Source organism: Centropristis striata, chromosome 16 (genome assembly GCF_030273125.1).
Source record: "Centropristis striata isolate RG_2023a ecotype Rhode Island chromosome 16, C.striata_1.0, whole genome shotgun sequence".
Classification (NCBI taxonomy): Eukaryota; Metazoa; Chordata; class Actinopteri; order Perciformes; family Serranidae; genus Centropristis; species Centropristis striata.
Genome location: NC_081532.1, coordinates 12,148,842 through 12,165,382, shown reverse-complemented (window position 1 = coordinate 12,165,382; position 16,541 = coordinate 12,148,842). Strand labels below are relative to the sequence as shown.

The following is a 16,541-nucleotide window of genomic DNA, read 5'->3' as shown; positions in this document are numbered from 1 at the left end:
AAATGTCCATCAGTCTTTCCAGAAGTCTTCAATGTGCTATTATCAGAAATACCAGGAAAGCTTTTTATTTTTCGAAGCTGGAGCCAGTGGATTTTTGTAATTTTTGCTGAAAAGCGCACAAAAAAACAAATTGGTCAGACTAGATAAACCCCAATTGAATTAGATTGAAGTGAAAGACCAACAGCGGTAAGAATTTGAGACAGTGTATAGTACTTAGAGGCAGAAAGAGTCTGCAGAGAGACTGAGTGAGATCAGAGATCAGAGATGGTTTCGGGGGTCTCAGCAGACAAACAGAGGCAGCTGTTAATCCAACAGCTGCTGCTGGTCACGCTTATTTACTCTGAGAGGCCCTGCTCTGTGTGTGTGTGTGTGTGTGTGTGTGTGTGTGTGTGTGTGTGTGTGTGTGTGTGTGTGTGTGTGTGTGCGTGCACGCGTGTGCGTGCGCGTGCGTGTGTATTAAGAAGTGGCAGAGGAAAAAGATAGAAAGAACAGCTTTGTTAACATTCACTCCACTGTCCTGTTAACCTCCTCACCTCCTGCACTGCACTGACCTGCGAGACACGCCGTAACAAGACCTAAGGATGTGATGATTCTAGTTGTTTGTGGGATTTCATCTTTTTTTAGGATTAAAGTCTTCCCTTTCTGACATTTTTCTCTGCTTCTGTCACTTTTACAGCTGTCAGACGAGAGCAGTAACATGGTGATGTCAGCCTTTCCAGCACTTTGGTCCAGAGTGAAATATCTGAGCAACAACAGGGTGAATTGCCCTTAAAACTTGAGGAGACATTTGAAACGGCTTTGATGATCCTCTGGCTTTTCATCTGTAGCATCATCACATCAAAACCGCCAAAACCGTTATCATTATATTTGTCCAAAAAAATTTAACTTTAGTTGTACCAGGTATTAAAATGAACAAGAAATTGAAGAAAACAATCGTCTAATAATTTTTTCCATGACTGTACTTTATAGTCAAGTCCTGGTTTTATTTATACTCTGATGAGAAGCAAACACTTGATGTGCATTCAGGTTATATGAAGCTTTTCATCTAAAAAGGTGTGGACAGAAGTATTTCTCTAACACCCACGCTGTGTGTAATTATTAGCTCTGACCTGTTTGCGGGCATTACCCTCCAATAATAATGGAATGAATGAGCGGGATCACTGCAGGTAATGATTAGTCAAAATCAGTGTGAACATTCAAAGTGAAAGTGAAGCCAACCACTTCACTGTCAGTGTGGACATTTTTCACTGCAGCACTTTCATGTATAAGATCAGATTTTCAAGATACATTTTTTCAAAGAGTATGCAGGACGTGCAGCCGCTCGTGTCATAAACACCACAAGAAAAGTCTGAGCAAGTTTCACAGTGTTTTTGATCGATGAGTCACAGTTCCCTCTGATGAAAGAAAGCAGCTGAATAAGAAAAACAACAGGATGTGGGTGAAGGGAAGGGCTATCAGCTAAACATATGGACCAATAACTGTGAGGCCCGCAAGTTTGAAATAAAGGAAGCTGAAACAGCATGCAACAGGCGACTAAATATGTTTTTGTCGGGTCGGCATTGTCAGCAGGGAGACGTGAAAACATCCTGGACCTGGTGAAATCATCTCAGCCTGCACATGTACACTGAGCAGGAACACGATATGAAACGTTTCTTATCTTCAACAACATTAAATAAGAGAGTTCACCTCAAAGAAACCACAACCCCCTCCCTTCCTGTGAAACCACAGTGTTATGCTCTGTGTTTTGCAGTTGTAAGGAGCATGTTTTACAGGCCGGGTTGTCAGTTTACTGTCAATGTCAACGGGTCAGAGCAAACAGGGGTTTAAAGGTGACACCCAGGCTGAAGCTTTGTGTGAGTGGAGGGCACCTTTGATTCTGCCCTGCAGCTGCCTGCAGCACCCCAGGGTGGTGTCTCAAACAGGACAGGCTGGGGTAAAGAAGTGATAGGAAGGGTGGGGTAACTTTCACAGATGTCTCTACTGTTTACCATCATCTACACCAGTGATAACAACACATTTCCAGAGTCAAATTATTGAGCTTCTAAGGTGCATTTTTTCAGCTGTGGCAAATTACATATTTACACACAAAAAATATGCTTTATGACAGCATTCTGCAGAAGGGTGACAAAATAAAACACAACAGTGTTTCATGTTTGAAAATGTGCCACCTGTTTTTAAGCAGACTTACATACTTGTATAGGCATCTTATAAATTTGAAGCAGTTTTAAGCACTTTTCATCCAAACCTTAAAAACACTGCATTAAATCAAGTGATTTCAAGGTTTTCCAGCAACTATAAGAACCCTCAACCAACCTTATTGCTTGTGGCCCCTCATCACAGGTTGTATGGTGAGGTAAAAAGGTAAAAGTCAAAGCATGATGTCAGGAATGGTGCAACATTTTGGAAAATGCACTTGGCTGCTTTCTTGCTGAGGGTATGAAAAATACCATAAATACCATTCTCCGTCTGTACTGCAAATATGAAGCCATGAAGGCAGCAGCCAGTCAGCCTATTTAGCATACATTCTGTCAACAGATGAAAAAGTTAGATTGGCTTATCCAAAGATAATGAAAAACAGCTACCAATACCTTGAGTAAACACATAATATCTTGTTTCTCAACAAACAAAAAACACAGTCTTTTAGATAAGCTGAACTACCCTTTGTGTTGTGGTCAAATTTGCCCTATTTCAAGTTAAAATATTTCATAAATATTAGTGAGTTAATGCTTACCCCTAACCATGTCACATTAAGTAAATACAGAGCTGGGGAACATCTTTTTCAGATTAGCATTATGTGCTACACAGAGGCTGCTGTGTCATTATCCTGCTCAATAGTAAACTTCCTCTAACCTTAACCAAGTGATGTTGTCCCTAAACTGAGCATTCCCTAACCACGACATTCTCACATCATACTTTTTTTTTTTTAAGAAACATGTTGGCAGACAAGGGACTCCAGTGTGTATTTTCAGACTACTGGGCTGTCCGACCCATAAATCTATTCATTGGACCATATAGAGCTGGGAAACACTAGACCCTTTATCATGTTCCCATTATGTGCCATATGAATCTGGGGAATAAAGCAATTAACCCAACTAGGGAACTGACTGGAGCTACATATCTACGCTACGCCTAACTCTCAGCACAAAAAAAGAAGTGTATTTTATGAAATGTCACATTTTAAGACTACAATTTAATTAGGTCAAATTTAGGACATTTTAAGAGAATAAAAAGACCATTGACCATTAGGATAACAAGAAAAAAGACAACAAGGAGAACCGGACTGCTCCTGCGTCTCACTACAGCACCTCAGAATATTGCAACACTTTTCTGCTGTATAACTTAGCATCCAAAACAATCTTTTTATGTGAATAGTTTAGATTTACTGACAAAGTTTACTCAACAAAACAAGCCAGACAGCACTCATTGTTAATCTTCTGAAAGGTCTTTTTTTGCTAATCTTCAGGCCCTTTCTCCTTGTCGAGCCTCCAGTTCCTAATTGGATGGGTCCAGTTGTAAAAATCTGGCTCGTTTTTTTCTTTTGGGGGAAGTGCCAAGAACTCATCTACATTTTAAAAACCAACTGTAGTGAAGCTTGTCTTGAAAGGCTCTTGCAAGTGTTGCATTATGTATGCCTCTATAAAGGGTGCGAGGCCCTTAAACCTCAACAACTGCCCGATTGATTGTCTTCTCAGACAAAGGTGGCAGCCTGATATGAAGGGAAGAGACTCATTGACAAATACATGTAAAGATCACTGAAACATTTTTCCTCTTCTTTTCGCCCTGTCCCCTTCTAGGAAAGAGTTAAAGCATCTTCAGTTAAAGACAACTCACAGACAGTTGTGTCAGCTAGAAACTGTTGGCTGTAAATAAGTCTTTAGATCTGTGGAATGCAAATAAAGGCTGCCCCCCCTTTCCCATACCCACTTGGCCGCTGGGAAACTGCCTGATTTCAAACTTTGGTAAAGAGCCAGAAGGGAGGGAGACTGGCTTCTATATTGGGTCACGTGTGTTCAGCACGTGGTGGCTCTGTCAGGACACGTCAGGAGGGCGGCTGGCTGCAAGACTCTGTCCCCACCAAGCCACTCCCTCTGGAATGTGTGTATGTATGCAGGAGCACGTGCTGCAGCAGGGAGGCCACTCCCAAGGTCGGCCAGAGAGGGAAATTTGAAAAACAGGAACCGATGTGTGTGTGTGCAGGAAAACGTGAGTCCCGCCAATGCAGAGGAGAAGAGCAAACAGAACGGCAGATGTGCTATTCTTAGAGTGCAGAGGTGGAAAGTCTGGTTTCCTCTGACTGAAACAAGAACACTGAGGGCCTGTTAGCAGGTTTACAGCTCAGACACACAACTAGAAGTGAAAGGTAGACTGCAAACAATCATTTTCATCTTAGAAAAAAATCTGTTTGTTCTTGTAGAAAATGTCAGATAATAGTAATATGCTGTATGATCAAAAGTTCCCAAAGACCAAGACGGAAAAAGCTTCATACTGCTGATCTTGTTCAACCTAGAGACACTGCATTGACACCAATATAAGACAGAAAACACACATGGAAGCTGGAACCAGATAAATTAGAATTTTTGCTAAATTAATTGATTACCAAAACTGTTAGCTATTGAGTTTGTGGACTTATTTTAAATAACTAAAAACCAGGTTTGCACAGCATTTGAAGACTGTCAAAGTCTTTATCATCACATTTGTTGAAAGAAGTTTGTAGGAAAACAAGCAGATGGTCCCACAGAAGGGAAAAAACTCCCCTTTTTCATTTCATCACCCACGTCAGTCAATCTCTGGTCCACCCAGTTTGGATGTCAGGAGACAAAAAATTATGACAAGGGATTGTTTCATTTCAGATTTTCAGTGATTTCCTTTTTCCCCACTTTACATCAGTGATCGTGTAGCTGAAACACCAGATTATGTTGAAACTCTACATTAGTTAAACTAAGCATTGTCCAAACTAAAGACTTTGTATGAACCCGATAAAAAGTCTGCTTCATGGGGTGGTCGGTAGTGTAGTGGGTTACACAAGCGCCCCATGTGTAGAGGCTACAGTCCTCGCTGCAGCTGGCCCCGGTTCGAGTCCCGCATTGGACGGCCCTTTACTGCATGTCATTCCCCTCTCTGTTTCCTGTCTCTCTTCAGCTATCCTGTCCATTAAAGGCATGAAAAAGTACGAAAAAAAAGTCTGCTTCATTATCCATTACACAATATACTCAATAGTTTATTCAGTGAGGGCTAGAGAATTTCAATTATATTAATTTTAAGATTTTAGCCATTTGATATTGGTCTCATGTCCTTATTTTTTTTTTGATAAGATAAATTGTCCAGTTTAGATTACCCACTTTAAGGGCACAGCTGCTTGTGTTTAGACATCAAATTAGTATAATTTGTTGCATTCTTAAAGTAAGCTTTTGCCCAAAGAGGTTTCTAATCTTTTAGTAAGGGATCAATTCAAATAGCCATTCAAGTATCTGTGCAGAAACATGGCATCTTCTTGTCCATAGCGTGAGAATTTTCAAGGTCAGGGCTCATTCATTCACAGCAAGAAAACACAACTGAGAATTTGGAGAAATAAAAAGATACTGAACATCACATTTGAACACACATTGGCTCTTTATTTCAGCAGCTCCCCGACGAGCCTGTACCAAAATATTCAAACCACCCCATTCATTATAAACTGACATCATTAGCTCTGCAGAGGGGAAGACATGTTATCTTTGAAAAGTAAAAGGAATCAAAGCAAAGAAAATGTTTTTTTCGTTAGATCAAAAATCCTCACACTCGCTGACCTGCAGCATCAGAAAAATCTCACTGCAAAGTTAACAGGTAGTTTGTTTGCTTTGGTATCTTCTGACCAAGAAAAAAAAAAAGTATTGCAACTGATCAGGAAGGAGAAAAACAAAGCTCTGCATTAATCCAAGACTGTACAAGTTGTCATTAAAATATCAAATTTGCATTTTGGGACGCCTAGAGAAAGGCATACTTCTAAATGGGGATAAACACAATTCATTAAAAAAAAAAAAAAACAACTATACAAAAGCAGTATTTTTTTTAAAAAAAAAAAAAGCACCTCACCATTTCAGGGTATTTAAATTAAGTGCTTAAATAAGGTGGGACATGAAAAATGTAAAATAAACAAAAATATCCAGTGAGAAGACTGAAAGACAAACTTCAGACTTGGCAGTGTGGTTTGGTTTGTATTATTGCAATCTGGCAGTGATTTGTGCTGCGAATGCAAGCATAATGAAAAAGGTAAAACGGGCAGTAGGTCCAAGTGGTTTTAAAAACGATCACATTGCTTCTTAATAAAATCTGTTCACTGCACCACAGCAGCTGCTGTCAAGCGTTCATCGTGTCAAGTCTTTTCCCTCTTTAAATTTGCATAAATAACTAACTTTTGCTATCGTTAAATGAAACTTTTTGGGAATTGATAAAATCTCCTTCTGTTGGTGCAATCCCAAAAGTCATTTCCTCGTTGTTGGGACGAGGCCTCGGGCTCTGAGAGGAGTTGTTTGGGGGGGGGAGGCAGTGTGTTTTAGAGGGAGTTTAAGGAGGACGAGGAGGCGCTCACAGCTTCTTCAGTCGGCTGTACATGTCTCTCTTGCTGCGCTCCCCAGCCCAGGTGCGACTCTTGAGGCGAAACTTCCTCAGGTCCTCCTTGAAGTCCTCGTGGTGCATGGGCCGGTAGGACTGAGGTTCACATTGTGACTGCGCAGGAAGAGAACCAGATGAGTTCAAAGTACTGAGGCTATCAAGACTTTTGAAGAATTTTATTATCAAACACTAAATGGCCATTTGTCAGTGATTATTTAAAAAGAAAAATCATCTTAACTTAAGGTCCCCCTACGAGTTGTTTTTTTTTTTTTTTTTTTAAACTTTCATGGAGGGACAAGATCTGTGATCAATTAAACAGGGGTCCAGCTAATGATTATTTTTCGATTAATCTATCAATAATCTTCAATAGATAATTTGTTCTACAACACATCATGTCTACATGTCAGGAAATGGTGAAAAATATCGATCAGTGTAGTTTACATTGGAAATAAATTATTTAGGGATGGATGGATATATATATATATATATATATATAAATAAATAGTTGACTACTAATGCTTTAATCTTTGCAGCTGTCCATGAAATACTGGATTGGGAGCATCCAACACAGAGTATCAATTACTTGTAACAGTTATTTCCTGGGGCTGAAATGTGTTTATATGCCAATACCTGGGTTGTATGCAATGAAAGTACCTAATTTTTCCTCATATTGGAAGGCTGCAATCTTACTTTTGCTCTTGCTTTTTAGCTGTTGCACATTATGTGTTGGTGCTTAAGGCCTTTAGGCAGGATATGGGAGCATCTACATGAATTATTCAAACAGCTCCAAACTCAGCCTGTATAAAGCCACCTTAAGTTCACTGACAATAATTGTGGATTCCAAAAAATTAAAAATCAGTGACAGATCTCCCAAACAGCTTCTGAGTGGACCATGTGATGAGATAGCTGGTTTCTGTTGAAGCTCAAGTGGCAGACAAAGCCACTATCCATACTACCAAACTATCAAGGCACCATGTTTTAAGTACTTTTTTTATGCCTTTACAAAGTAATGCATGAAATGTCATCTTAAGAGGAACCAAAAGCCAAACTGACCTGGAAATGAGGGAAGAAATCTTTGTATCCGCCCTTGAGGATGTAGAGCTCTGGGTAGTGGAGGTTTGGATACTCGTTCAGGGCGCGGTCTCGCTCCCTGACGAATCGGGACATTCGAGGGCCGCGCTCCGACGAGAACTCGCAGTGGAAGATGATGACGACGCGTTTGTCCGGGCAGGACGGAACGATGGGCGTTTTGAGGAGGTAATCCTCCACCTGGTCCTCCTGGTGCAGGTTCAGGGCTTCCTGAGACAAGAAAGACAAACCCAACCACTTAATTCATGAAGTATAAGAACTTTTAACTTGTTACAACTCTGAAATGGACATAAATGCAGACTAAAGGTCTAACCACACCATAATTTTATTAAAAAACACAGTAGTATCAAACTGAAGTATTTATATTGCTCTCAGTAATCTGCAGTGCCAAAACAGAGATCTTACAACCATTTTCTCAAAATGTATATGTATCATTTATGCTTTGAAACACGTTTGGAGATGTTTGCTCACCTTGATGTGTCCCCCCTCAAACTCGTAAGGGTAGCGGCAGTCCATGACGATGACTCTCTCGACTAGATGATTAAATTGTCCGGACAGAGCTGCCACCATCTGAGGACCACACAAAACAATATTAAATTATATAGTTTGCTTCATGTTTATAAATACTAAGCCAGAGAAATCAACATAGTTCTCTCTACTCACCGTTTCTGGGGTAATGTACTTGAGGTCTTGATGTTTGCCGTCCACTGTGGGCAGTACAAAAGGCTGAAAGACAAAGGAAGAAATCGGATTAGACGAGTAACTTCACACCTTTATGTCAACAGAGTGAGACAGTAGTAGGTAACTTCCTTACCTTGGTGAAATCTCCTATTAGCTCATTAGAACCGCCCTCGCCGTCCAGCAGCTTTTCAATGTCTGTCTGGCAGAAGGACTTGGACCTCTGGAGCAGTGAGCAGCTCTGGAAGGAGACGAGGGAACGATTTAAGGAGGCAGTCAAGGAGAAAATGAGGTAATTTGAGATTGTCTGATGCCTCAGAAGGCATTTCTCTCCTTCCACTAAGGAGGTAACAGATGGTAAGACCTGTGTTTTTGTCTAAACGGATCACTTTCTACAGTCTAAAAGCAACAGCAATCGATCAGTTCTCCAGGTAAGAACTAGCAGCCCAGAGTCAGAAAATAGTTTTGAGTCAAACATTTGAGCTATTCTATTCATTGGTCAAAATTTACCTATAAAAACAGACAGATCGAGATCTATAGGTACTGGCATAAATGTTTTCAGATGCAAGTCCATATGAGAACTTTTAGAAACCATAATCTCCATACGGGTAGAAGCATTTAAAAGCTAATACTTGGTCGTCATGAAACAGAGGATGATGATATTTCCTTTCTTCTTGTCGGTGTTGTCAAAATAACCCGATTTCTATAAACTCAATACCTGCCTCATTAAACCATTGAAAACATGATACCAGGAACCACAACGACTTTGCCTGGTGTGAATGAGATCATCAGTGTTCGTCAGTGAGGACTCACCATTCTTGGGGATTCTGGGTTTTGTTCCAGGGTGGTGACCTGTGTTCCTGCCAGGCTGCGTCGTCTCTTCACTCTGACCGGCGTGTTTTCGTCTCTGGGGCAGTCGGGCCGCTTCACGGAGGGACGGGACGAGACCGGACCGGGCATGGAGGGGGAGCGGAACAGGCTCCGCGGCCGGCAGCGAATCACAGGCTGAAGGAGACAAAAAAAAATTAAGGTCAATAATTCAGAGAAGACATCTTCAGGACAAAGATGAAACATTATGTTTGAACTTTGGTTTAGCACCAAACAAATAGGCCATACTACTGGTAAAAGTACATTTCAACAGTTTCAATAGTACAACATTTCAGCTTCTAGATCAGCTTGATACGACATGTGGCATTGGCAACACAATAAATCAAATCATGCAATTAAATGTTTGAAACTGCTGATGGAGTCTCAGTAATTATTCACATCTAAAATAAAGTGAGCACAGAGATTTGTTCTTTGTAGATAAACTTACAGAGTCTTCTGCTGAAGTGTCAGCCACCAGTGGGGCAGTGAGTAAGCTGGCCATTCCCATCGGCATCCCAGAGTCGTTCTGTAGGTGACAAGACACATTTTTAGAGTTGGTATTGACAATCTAGTAACAGATAATAGCAGAGAAATCATGTGTATCAAGTGGGATCTTAACTCTACAGCGACTCATAAAAGGTTTCAGTATTTATGTTTTTACTGCTAGAGTCAGTTGAGAAATCATTTTTACTTATACATCATTTTTACTGGATGTCAGTGTCTCACCTCCATGTTGTCGTCCAGTACGTCCAGGAAGCCGTCGTCCTCGTCGCTGTGAGCCGAGGTGGTGGAAGAACGTCTGAGGAACATGGGGCTGGTGTCAAAGAAGTCAAGCTGCTGGACTGAGGGAGGTGAAGAAAACTGGACAAGGGAAGATGGAAAAGAGGGTGTTAGCATCTTTCTAAAACAAGGTTTGTGCACAAAAGATGGACACAGATTCCTCACATGTTCCCTTACCATGAGGGCTGGTGCTGAGCTGGGACGGCGGGCAAACGCGTCCTTTGAATGACCGCCGTTGAAGGAGCGCACCCGGCACCGTGACACCGGCTTGGTGGGCTTCTTGAATTCAAAGCCCTCCTAAAAATAGAAAAGAGGAACATTTGAGTCAGTGCTCAACACTTTTTGTGAGGCATTTCACAGCACTGAATTCTCTCAATTTTACAGATCATGTCCAAGAAAATTAAACCCTTCACTAAATGTATCATCTATGCCGACTAATTAGCTCAGGAACTGATTAGTCATTAATAATTATGTGGGCATTTACCTGTTCCACCACAAATTTACAGAAGGAAAAATATATCTTGTCCTTAGTTGAGGTTAATCTCCTTTTAAACTGCTGATAATGACATCAACGTTATTCTAATATTTACTTTGACTGGCATAATAAAATCAAAGGATTGACCTACATTTTGAGACAAATGATGCAATGCCATCTCCGTGGCAACAAGTCAGCTTTCTAAGCATTATACAAGTTCTATAGTTTCTATTGTATCTAAACAGCAAACAGTCAATTTAACAATGAAGCTTCTTAGTGACATGTTGTAGCAAAGACACAACTAACCTCCGGCATGTTCTCCTTGTTGTCATATTGAGAGGCAGAGGATGTGGCCATTTGGGAGGGTTGTTGTCCGAATATTCCGTAGCGGTGGGGATCCGTTTCTGGTCCCTTCATAGATGGGCTGAAACTCTGGAGCTGGAGCTGAGGGGGGAGAAGAGTAGGCAGAGACTCAGCAACTGCAAACAAGCCATCCTGTTGTAGGTTTAAACTGGAGGATGTTTTAAACTCATTAGAAATGAAAAAATACCCTCAAGACAAATTCTTGTTAACTAAACACAGCTGTATGGCCCAATGTTTATTTTACTGTGAGGCAATAAAAAGGCTACTTGGGTTAATTTAAAACTCCCTTTGCGAGCCCTTTTGTGTTTTATTGTCTTTTTAAGTCCTCTAGAGGAATATTTTGGCATGGGACTGCCAAATTATTTCAGCATCTGTCAGCCTTGAACATCTGCCAAAAAAACGACTAATTGAAATAAGACATGTATGGCTATAACAAAAACATGACACATCTGCTTACCGGCAATGAGTTGATTCTTCGAATTGGCATCCTTCTATAATTGAAAGAAGAGAGAGAAAGGAAATATGGTCAATACAAATCAAATTATAAGGCAGAGAGGCTGTTACAGTTCAAGAAGTAAAAACCCTCTTGGAGAGCGATACTGTTTAAATGCTGAGGCAACAACTAAAGACCAGTTAATGATTTCAGGTTATTGACTAGATAGCAACTTACTCGTTCATGATTCTGCTCGACTGTTGAATGGCCCTTTCAAATCTGAAACACAAAACATGAAATTCAAGATTAGTTGAAAAGATAATAAGCCAATATCATACAAGAAAGATAAGTAAGGCTGCAACTAATGACAAAAATCGATTAGAAAAAAAAGGGGAATATTTAGAGCCCACTTTTATGTCTTTAACTAATCAATTATCAACAAATTATTGTTGTCATGATGAAAAGTAACATGTCTTTATAAAAAACCTGCAGAGGAAAGAGGCTGAAAGGCCTCCATCTGCTGTCGAAGAACACCTTGTGCTCCTAAACTACAAAGACAAAGAATCTGGAGCTCTATTGAGAAAGCGAGAGGAACGGTTGGACTAGAGGAAGTTGGGTGAATGCATGGAGCCAAGAGGTGGTCTTTGCATTGGAGTAATGCCCACCTGTATGCTAAATGAGAGGAGAGCTCAGTGTGATGGGGGGAGGGAGGGCAGGAGAAGGGATGCAGAGATCAGCTAATCTACCATATGCCTGCTGGAGCCAGCACCGCCAACCCCTTTTCTGCAAGAGCCTTTTGTTTGTCGAGGAGAGAGCGTGTCCCATTCAATGCAGACCCGGAGAAGGGAGGGCAGTGGTTCTCTGGGGTGCCCTCATTTCAATGGCCCTGACGCAGAAAAAACTCCAGCCCCCCTATCCTATTGAAATAACAGTGCATAGGAAGAGTGTGCCAAAACCCAGAGGGGGTGGGCTATCATTAAACCCAAGCGCAGGGCATGTCCTCCCCCAACCTGGAAAACTCCTAGCAACCAAGCAGCTGTACAGGGGGTGAATGAGGTCTTGAGGACCAAATGCTGCTGTAAAGGAAGTCACACATCAGACAGCAGCAGATGTCTGCAGAGAGTCACCCAACTCAGAATTACGAAAAAAGGGCCACCCAAGATTAGAAAACTGAAGATATGATGACGAACTGGTTAAGATAACAAAGCAGACCTGCATATTTTAAGCTAGTGTACAGATCCGTCTGTCTTTTTCACTGAATAACTTAAAGAAAGTTAATCTCATGTGTCCCTATCAGATAATCTTCTTAGGAAAAAAAAAACGAGTGATGCTGTCATCTTAAAGCCAACGGAAGAAACAATAATCCTGTGGATGAGAAATAGCGCTTGGCTCAGCTGAACCCAAGCGCAGGGTGGAGGTGGAGGGGGTGGTGGTGTTGGGTTAGCAGAGGGGCACAACTCAGGCTGATTGATTAGAACAGACATGACGAGGACAGTGCAACTTACGTGTCCTCCATTTCAATAGAATCCATGGGGCTGGGGAGATCCATGCCGAGGCCTGTGAGAAGAGCTTTGTGTCACGGATCAATAAAATCATAAGCTTCATCAGGTGCTAAACTCACTCTAGCAATGCCGATGGACAAGAACTGTGGCTGGTGATTTTTCGCCTTCTCAACCACTTTAACAAGAATTTTGGATTTGGTGTTACCCTATTGACTGTGTGTATGGGTTGCAAGTAAATTTGATTTATCACTGATGATTAATCTATCATGACAGTGAAAAAAAAAACCCACCACAATTACCTTAAGTGACACTTACAAATAGCTTGTTTTATGCAACCAACACTCCAAGAGACAAGTCACAAGCAAATCCTCATAATGGGGGGAAAATATTAGAATAGTCAGAAATGAATTGCTTGTACTAAAAATTAACCACTGACAATACTGTCATGAATACATTATAAGCACATAATGGAAATGAGACACAATATATGTATATGAGGCCCTCAGGCATTACTCGTAATAGCATCAATTAGCACAGACAATAGATTTTTAGGGGGTCTCACCAGCATCAGATGAGACGTCAGAAGCAAAGGAGGGAATCTTCTCAAGGGGTGCATGCTTCCTTCTTTTCGGGGTATCACAATGGCTGTGTGGGAAAAATATGAACAGGGAAATCAGTAATGTGGAGAGACAAAACATACTTTGGCAAGAAAACACAGCAGCAACAGTCAGTGTACACAAGTAGACGAAATAATGCATTAAACTTTAATAATAATACCTTCCGAGTACAGCTAAATTGTCCATGTCCAGAGCCAAATTGGTGACAGGAGACAGCACAGTGGCGGGTCCAGGGGAGAACAGGTTCCTGCAGTGCGGGGTCTTTGTGCTCAGTTCCGGCAGAGAGAGAGAGGAAAGCCCGGGGATGCAGTCGGGCCTGTTCTTCGAAACGCTGTTCACAGGACTGGTGCAGCCAAAAGCATTAACCGACTCCATGTTTAGTTGTCCAAATGTGCAGCGTATAAATCCTTAAGACTGTATTGCTTTGTGGTAGTTTGAATTTCGGGTGGGAAATTAGCAAGACGGTCCAAACTTCAAGCTAACCCGGAGAGCTAACCAGTCAGCTAGCAACAATTTAAGAAATCATAACGATCCTAAACACCGGCTGGGAGTGTCTCGGATGTTCCGTGTGGAGTAAAACTTTGATTTGGTCCTGCTAAATTGCTAAAGCCACATAGTTGTTGCTAGTGTCAGAGAGCTGCAGCACAGCGTACTCCCTCTCTGACAGCCTCTGGTTTCTGAGAAAAAGAGACTGGAGCTACTTGTATTTATGTTCAAAATAGCAGCTCAGGAGCGCCAATCTGTCAGCCAATCAGCGCAGTTGCTACATCGAGTTGACCAATCAGAGCACGGAACGACCCACCGCTGTTGTCTTCTCACCGGATGAGGGAGAGCAAGGAGGATGTGACACAATCCTTTAAAAAAAAAAAAATCATCTTTCTACTCAGATATCTTTTGTTCTCAGATTCTCAACTATGGATTCTTATGTTTTATCAATGCATGCATAAAAATAGTATATATTTGCAGATAAATATACCAGCTTTTATGATATTTTTTATTCTAGTTTATGGAGTCAGATTGATTTGGTTGCTGATAGAAGATTTGGGAAAATAAGAGAAAAAATAGGACAAAGCTTTGCAAAAAAATCTCTCTCGAATTACAAAATGGCTGCCTTGCAAGTCTGTATATTCACAAATAAAGACAGGGTATCAATTCACAAATAAACACAATTGTCATTTATCTAAAAGGAGGTCCATGCATGCAAGCTGAAATCAGATACAGCATTTAATAAAACATAATTCTTATGATATAGAAAAATAGAGAAATAGATGGATTAGGCTACTTTAAATTTGTGAAATAAATGTAGCTTCTGATGAAAATATAAAGCAAGTTTTGCATAACTTTTCTTTGACTTGTTTCAAACTTAAAAATGTGAAAGGGAAATCAAAGATCATTGTAAATAAAGATTAGACAGCACTTGAATATAAAAAAATACATAAAGCCTATACAGGTACCCAGGATAGATAGATCTTACATAGGCTCTCATCTTTGCCACATTTTGGTAGCACATTGTGACCCGACTGTGTGCACACATACCGGTAAGTCAAGCCAAATTCATACACATCCCACACAAAGTGACTCAGACAAATCAGTATTTCACTGATGCAACAGGATGAGAACTTCCTTTATGCAGTTTCTGTTTCACCAGTGCACACATTCTTCTGTTTAAACATTTTTCAAAATCATGTTAAAGTTTATGAATGTTTATAATTGTGAAAGACAGTATGGAAATTGGGAGAATATGTTTTCCAACTGTGATAAATGCTGCTCGCTGTTTCTGAATGTGCTTGGATGTGTAAGTGTGTGGTTTATTGAGTTGCTTTATGAGTAAGTGGTTTTAGTTATATTTTCCTACATCAAATGTCACTTCCTGACTCTGAGGTGAAAAAAAATGCAACTTAAGTCCAAGAAGCAGTAAGACTAAAGCTAAAAAACAGAAATAAACAATAGCATACCACTTCTTCCAGTATCCATTTATTTTTAAGCATGGGATTTATGGTTATATGGAGAAGCAATCTCTTAAATTGCATGGCTTGCTTCTTCATACACCCATATGTCTCATGCAATAATCTAAAACATGGAATATGGTTATATGAAGAAGCAATTTTGCATTTTTTAATGTTATTCAGGAAGCTTATTTTCAGTGTATTTGTGGTAATAAATGAGTAACAAAAAAGTAATTACATTGGTTCAGGCTCTTGCTGGTCTCAACACATGTAATGTCTTCTATATTAGGCCCTCATGTCCTGTTGTGTCACCACAGGCTTTCTCTTCAGATCTCCATTTTGAAAGTTTAAAACACAGTTTACTTTGCAAACAGGGGCTAAAACTTTGTAAAGTCAAACATTGCTGACCAACAGATACACACCTGCAGGTAACTTGTTCAACCAGACCTGATGAGGCAATCCAACTGACATAACCGGACAGTTGTTAGCAGTAAAAGCACCGAGGTTTATTAGATTAGCTTAGTGTTTGTGGTTCTCCAACTCTTCCTCCACCCTTTATTTTTAAATTCTTCCACCAGAAGTCCAGGTTTCTCATCCACATATTCTGGTTGTATTTACAATGCTGAATGTGCAGCAATTCAGAATCTGATACCTTATCAGGCAGGCAGCACCCATTTTAGCACAACAACAGTGCTTTAGTATTCCAACGAGAAGCTCTTTCAGTATCATTTTTAGCTAACCTGGAGCTGTAATCACGGGGGGTGCTGACCTTTGGCTTGTGGGAAAACCACTGTTCACTGGAACGGTCTTTGTTCGGATAAAGTATCTGTGTGATTTGCATCACGAATGTAAATGAAGTTTAATGAACTTCCCTGTAGACCCTGACTCAAGGCTCCCCACCCCACATCTGAAAAGAAGAGAGACGAGAGGGGGAAGAGAGAGACTGTTTTATTCAGACTCACCCTGAATAAAACCTCCGCAAACCTCCCGACACCTTCTGTTCCCACAAAACCTGCACTGACACCCCGATGCCAACCAATTTCCTCTTTACACAAGCTCACACCAGCAAATGTCGATAACAAGGAGGCAAGGTTCACAATCTGTTGATGTAAAGCTACTGATGCAGCCATAAAATACAAGCAGGTATCCAAGATTATTTAGTTGGATTTTGATTACTTTAGTGCTTTGTATTCTCTGTCC

At 40.7% G+C, this 16,541-nt stretch overlaps 1 protein-coding gene across 2 annotated transcripts; it reads right to left on the bottom strand.

Annotated features, from left to right (window-relative positions):
• Positions 1-5,591: 5,591 nt before the first annotated feature.
• cdc25b (cell division cycle 25B) lies at positions 5,592-14,094 on the bottom strand. Of its 2 annotated transcripts, none has more exons than XM_059353918.1 (15): positions 13,556-14,094; positions 13,341-13,423; positions 12,782-12,833; positions 11,514-11,555; positions 11,301-11,334; positions 10,787-10,924; positions 10,183-10,302; positions 9,952-10,086; positions 9,674-9,751; positions 9,172-9,363; positions 8,495-8,599; positions 8,344-8,406; positions 8,152-8,250; positions 7,645-7,890; positions 5,592-6,705 (listed from the first exon to the last, which is right to left on the bottom strand). In XM_059353918.1, the coding sequence occupies exons 1-15, from the start codon at positions 13,768-13,770 to the stop codon at positions 6,565-6,567; spliced, it is 1,743 nt and encodes a 580-aa protein (XP_059209901.1). In that variant the 5' UTR covers positions 13,771-14,094; the 3' UTR covers positions 5,592-6,564. The 2 variants fall into 2 exon arrangements, with proteins under 2 accessions (XP_059209901.1, XP_059209902.1); XM_059353919.1 differs by having other exon boundaries at positions 8,344-8,404; positions 8,520-8,599.
• Positions 14,095-16,541: the final 2,447 nt, after the last annotated feature.

Excerpts from the sequence above, each read along its gene's own strand:
- cdc25b (XM_059353918.1), bottom strand. The coding sequence starts at position 13,770 with ATGGAGTCGGTTAATGCTTTTGGCTGCACCAGTCCTGTGAACAGCGTT. Across the intron at positions 11,556-12,781 it reads TCTATTGAAATGGAGGACAC|ATTTGAAAGGGCCATTCAAC; the intron begins GTAAGTTGCACT and ends TTTGTGTTTCAG. Across the intron at positions 9,364-9,673 it reads ACACTTCAGCAGAAGACTCT|CCTGTGATTCGCTGCCGGCC; the intron begins GTAAGTTTATCT and ends TGTCTCCTTCAG.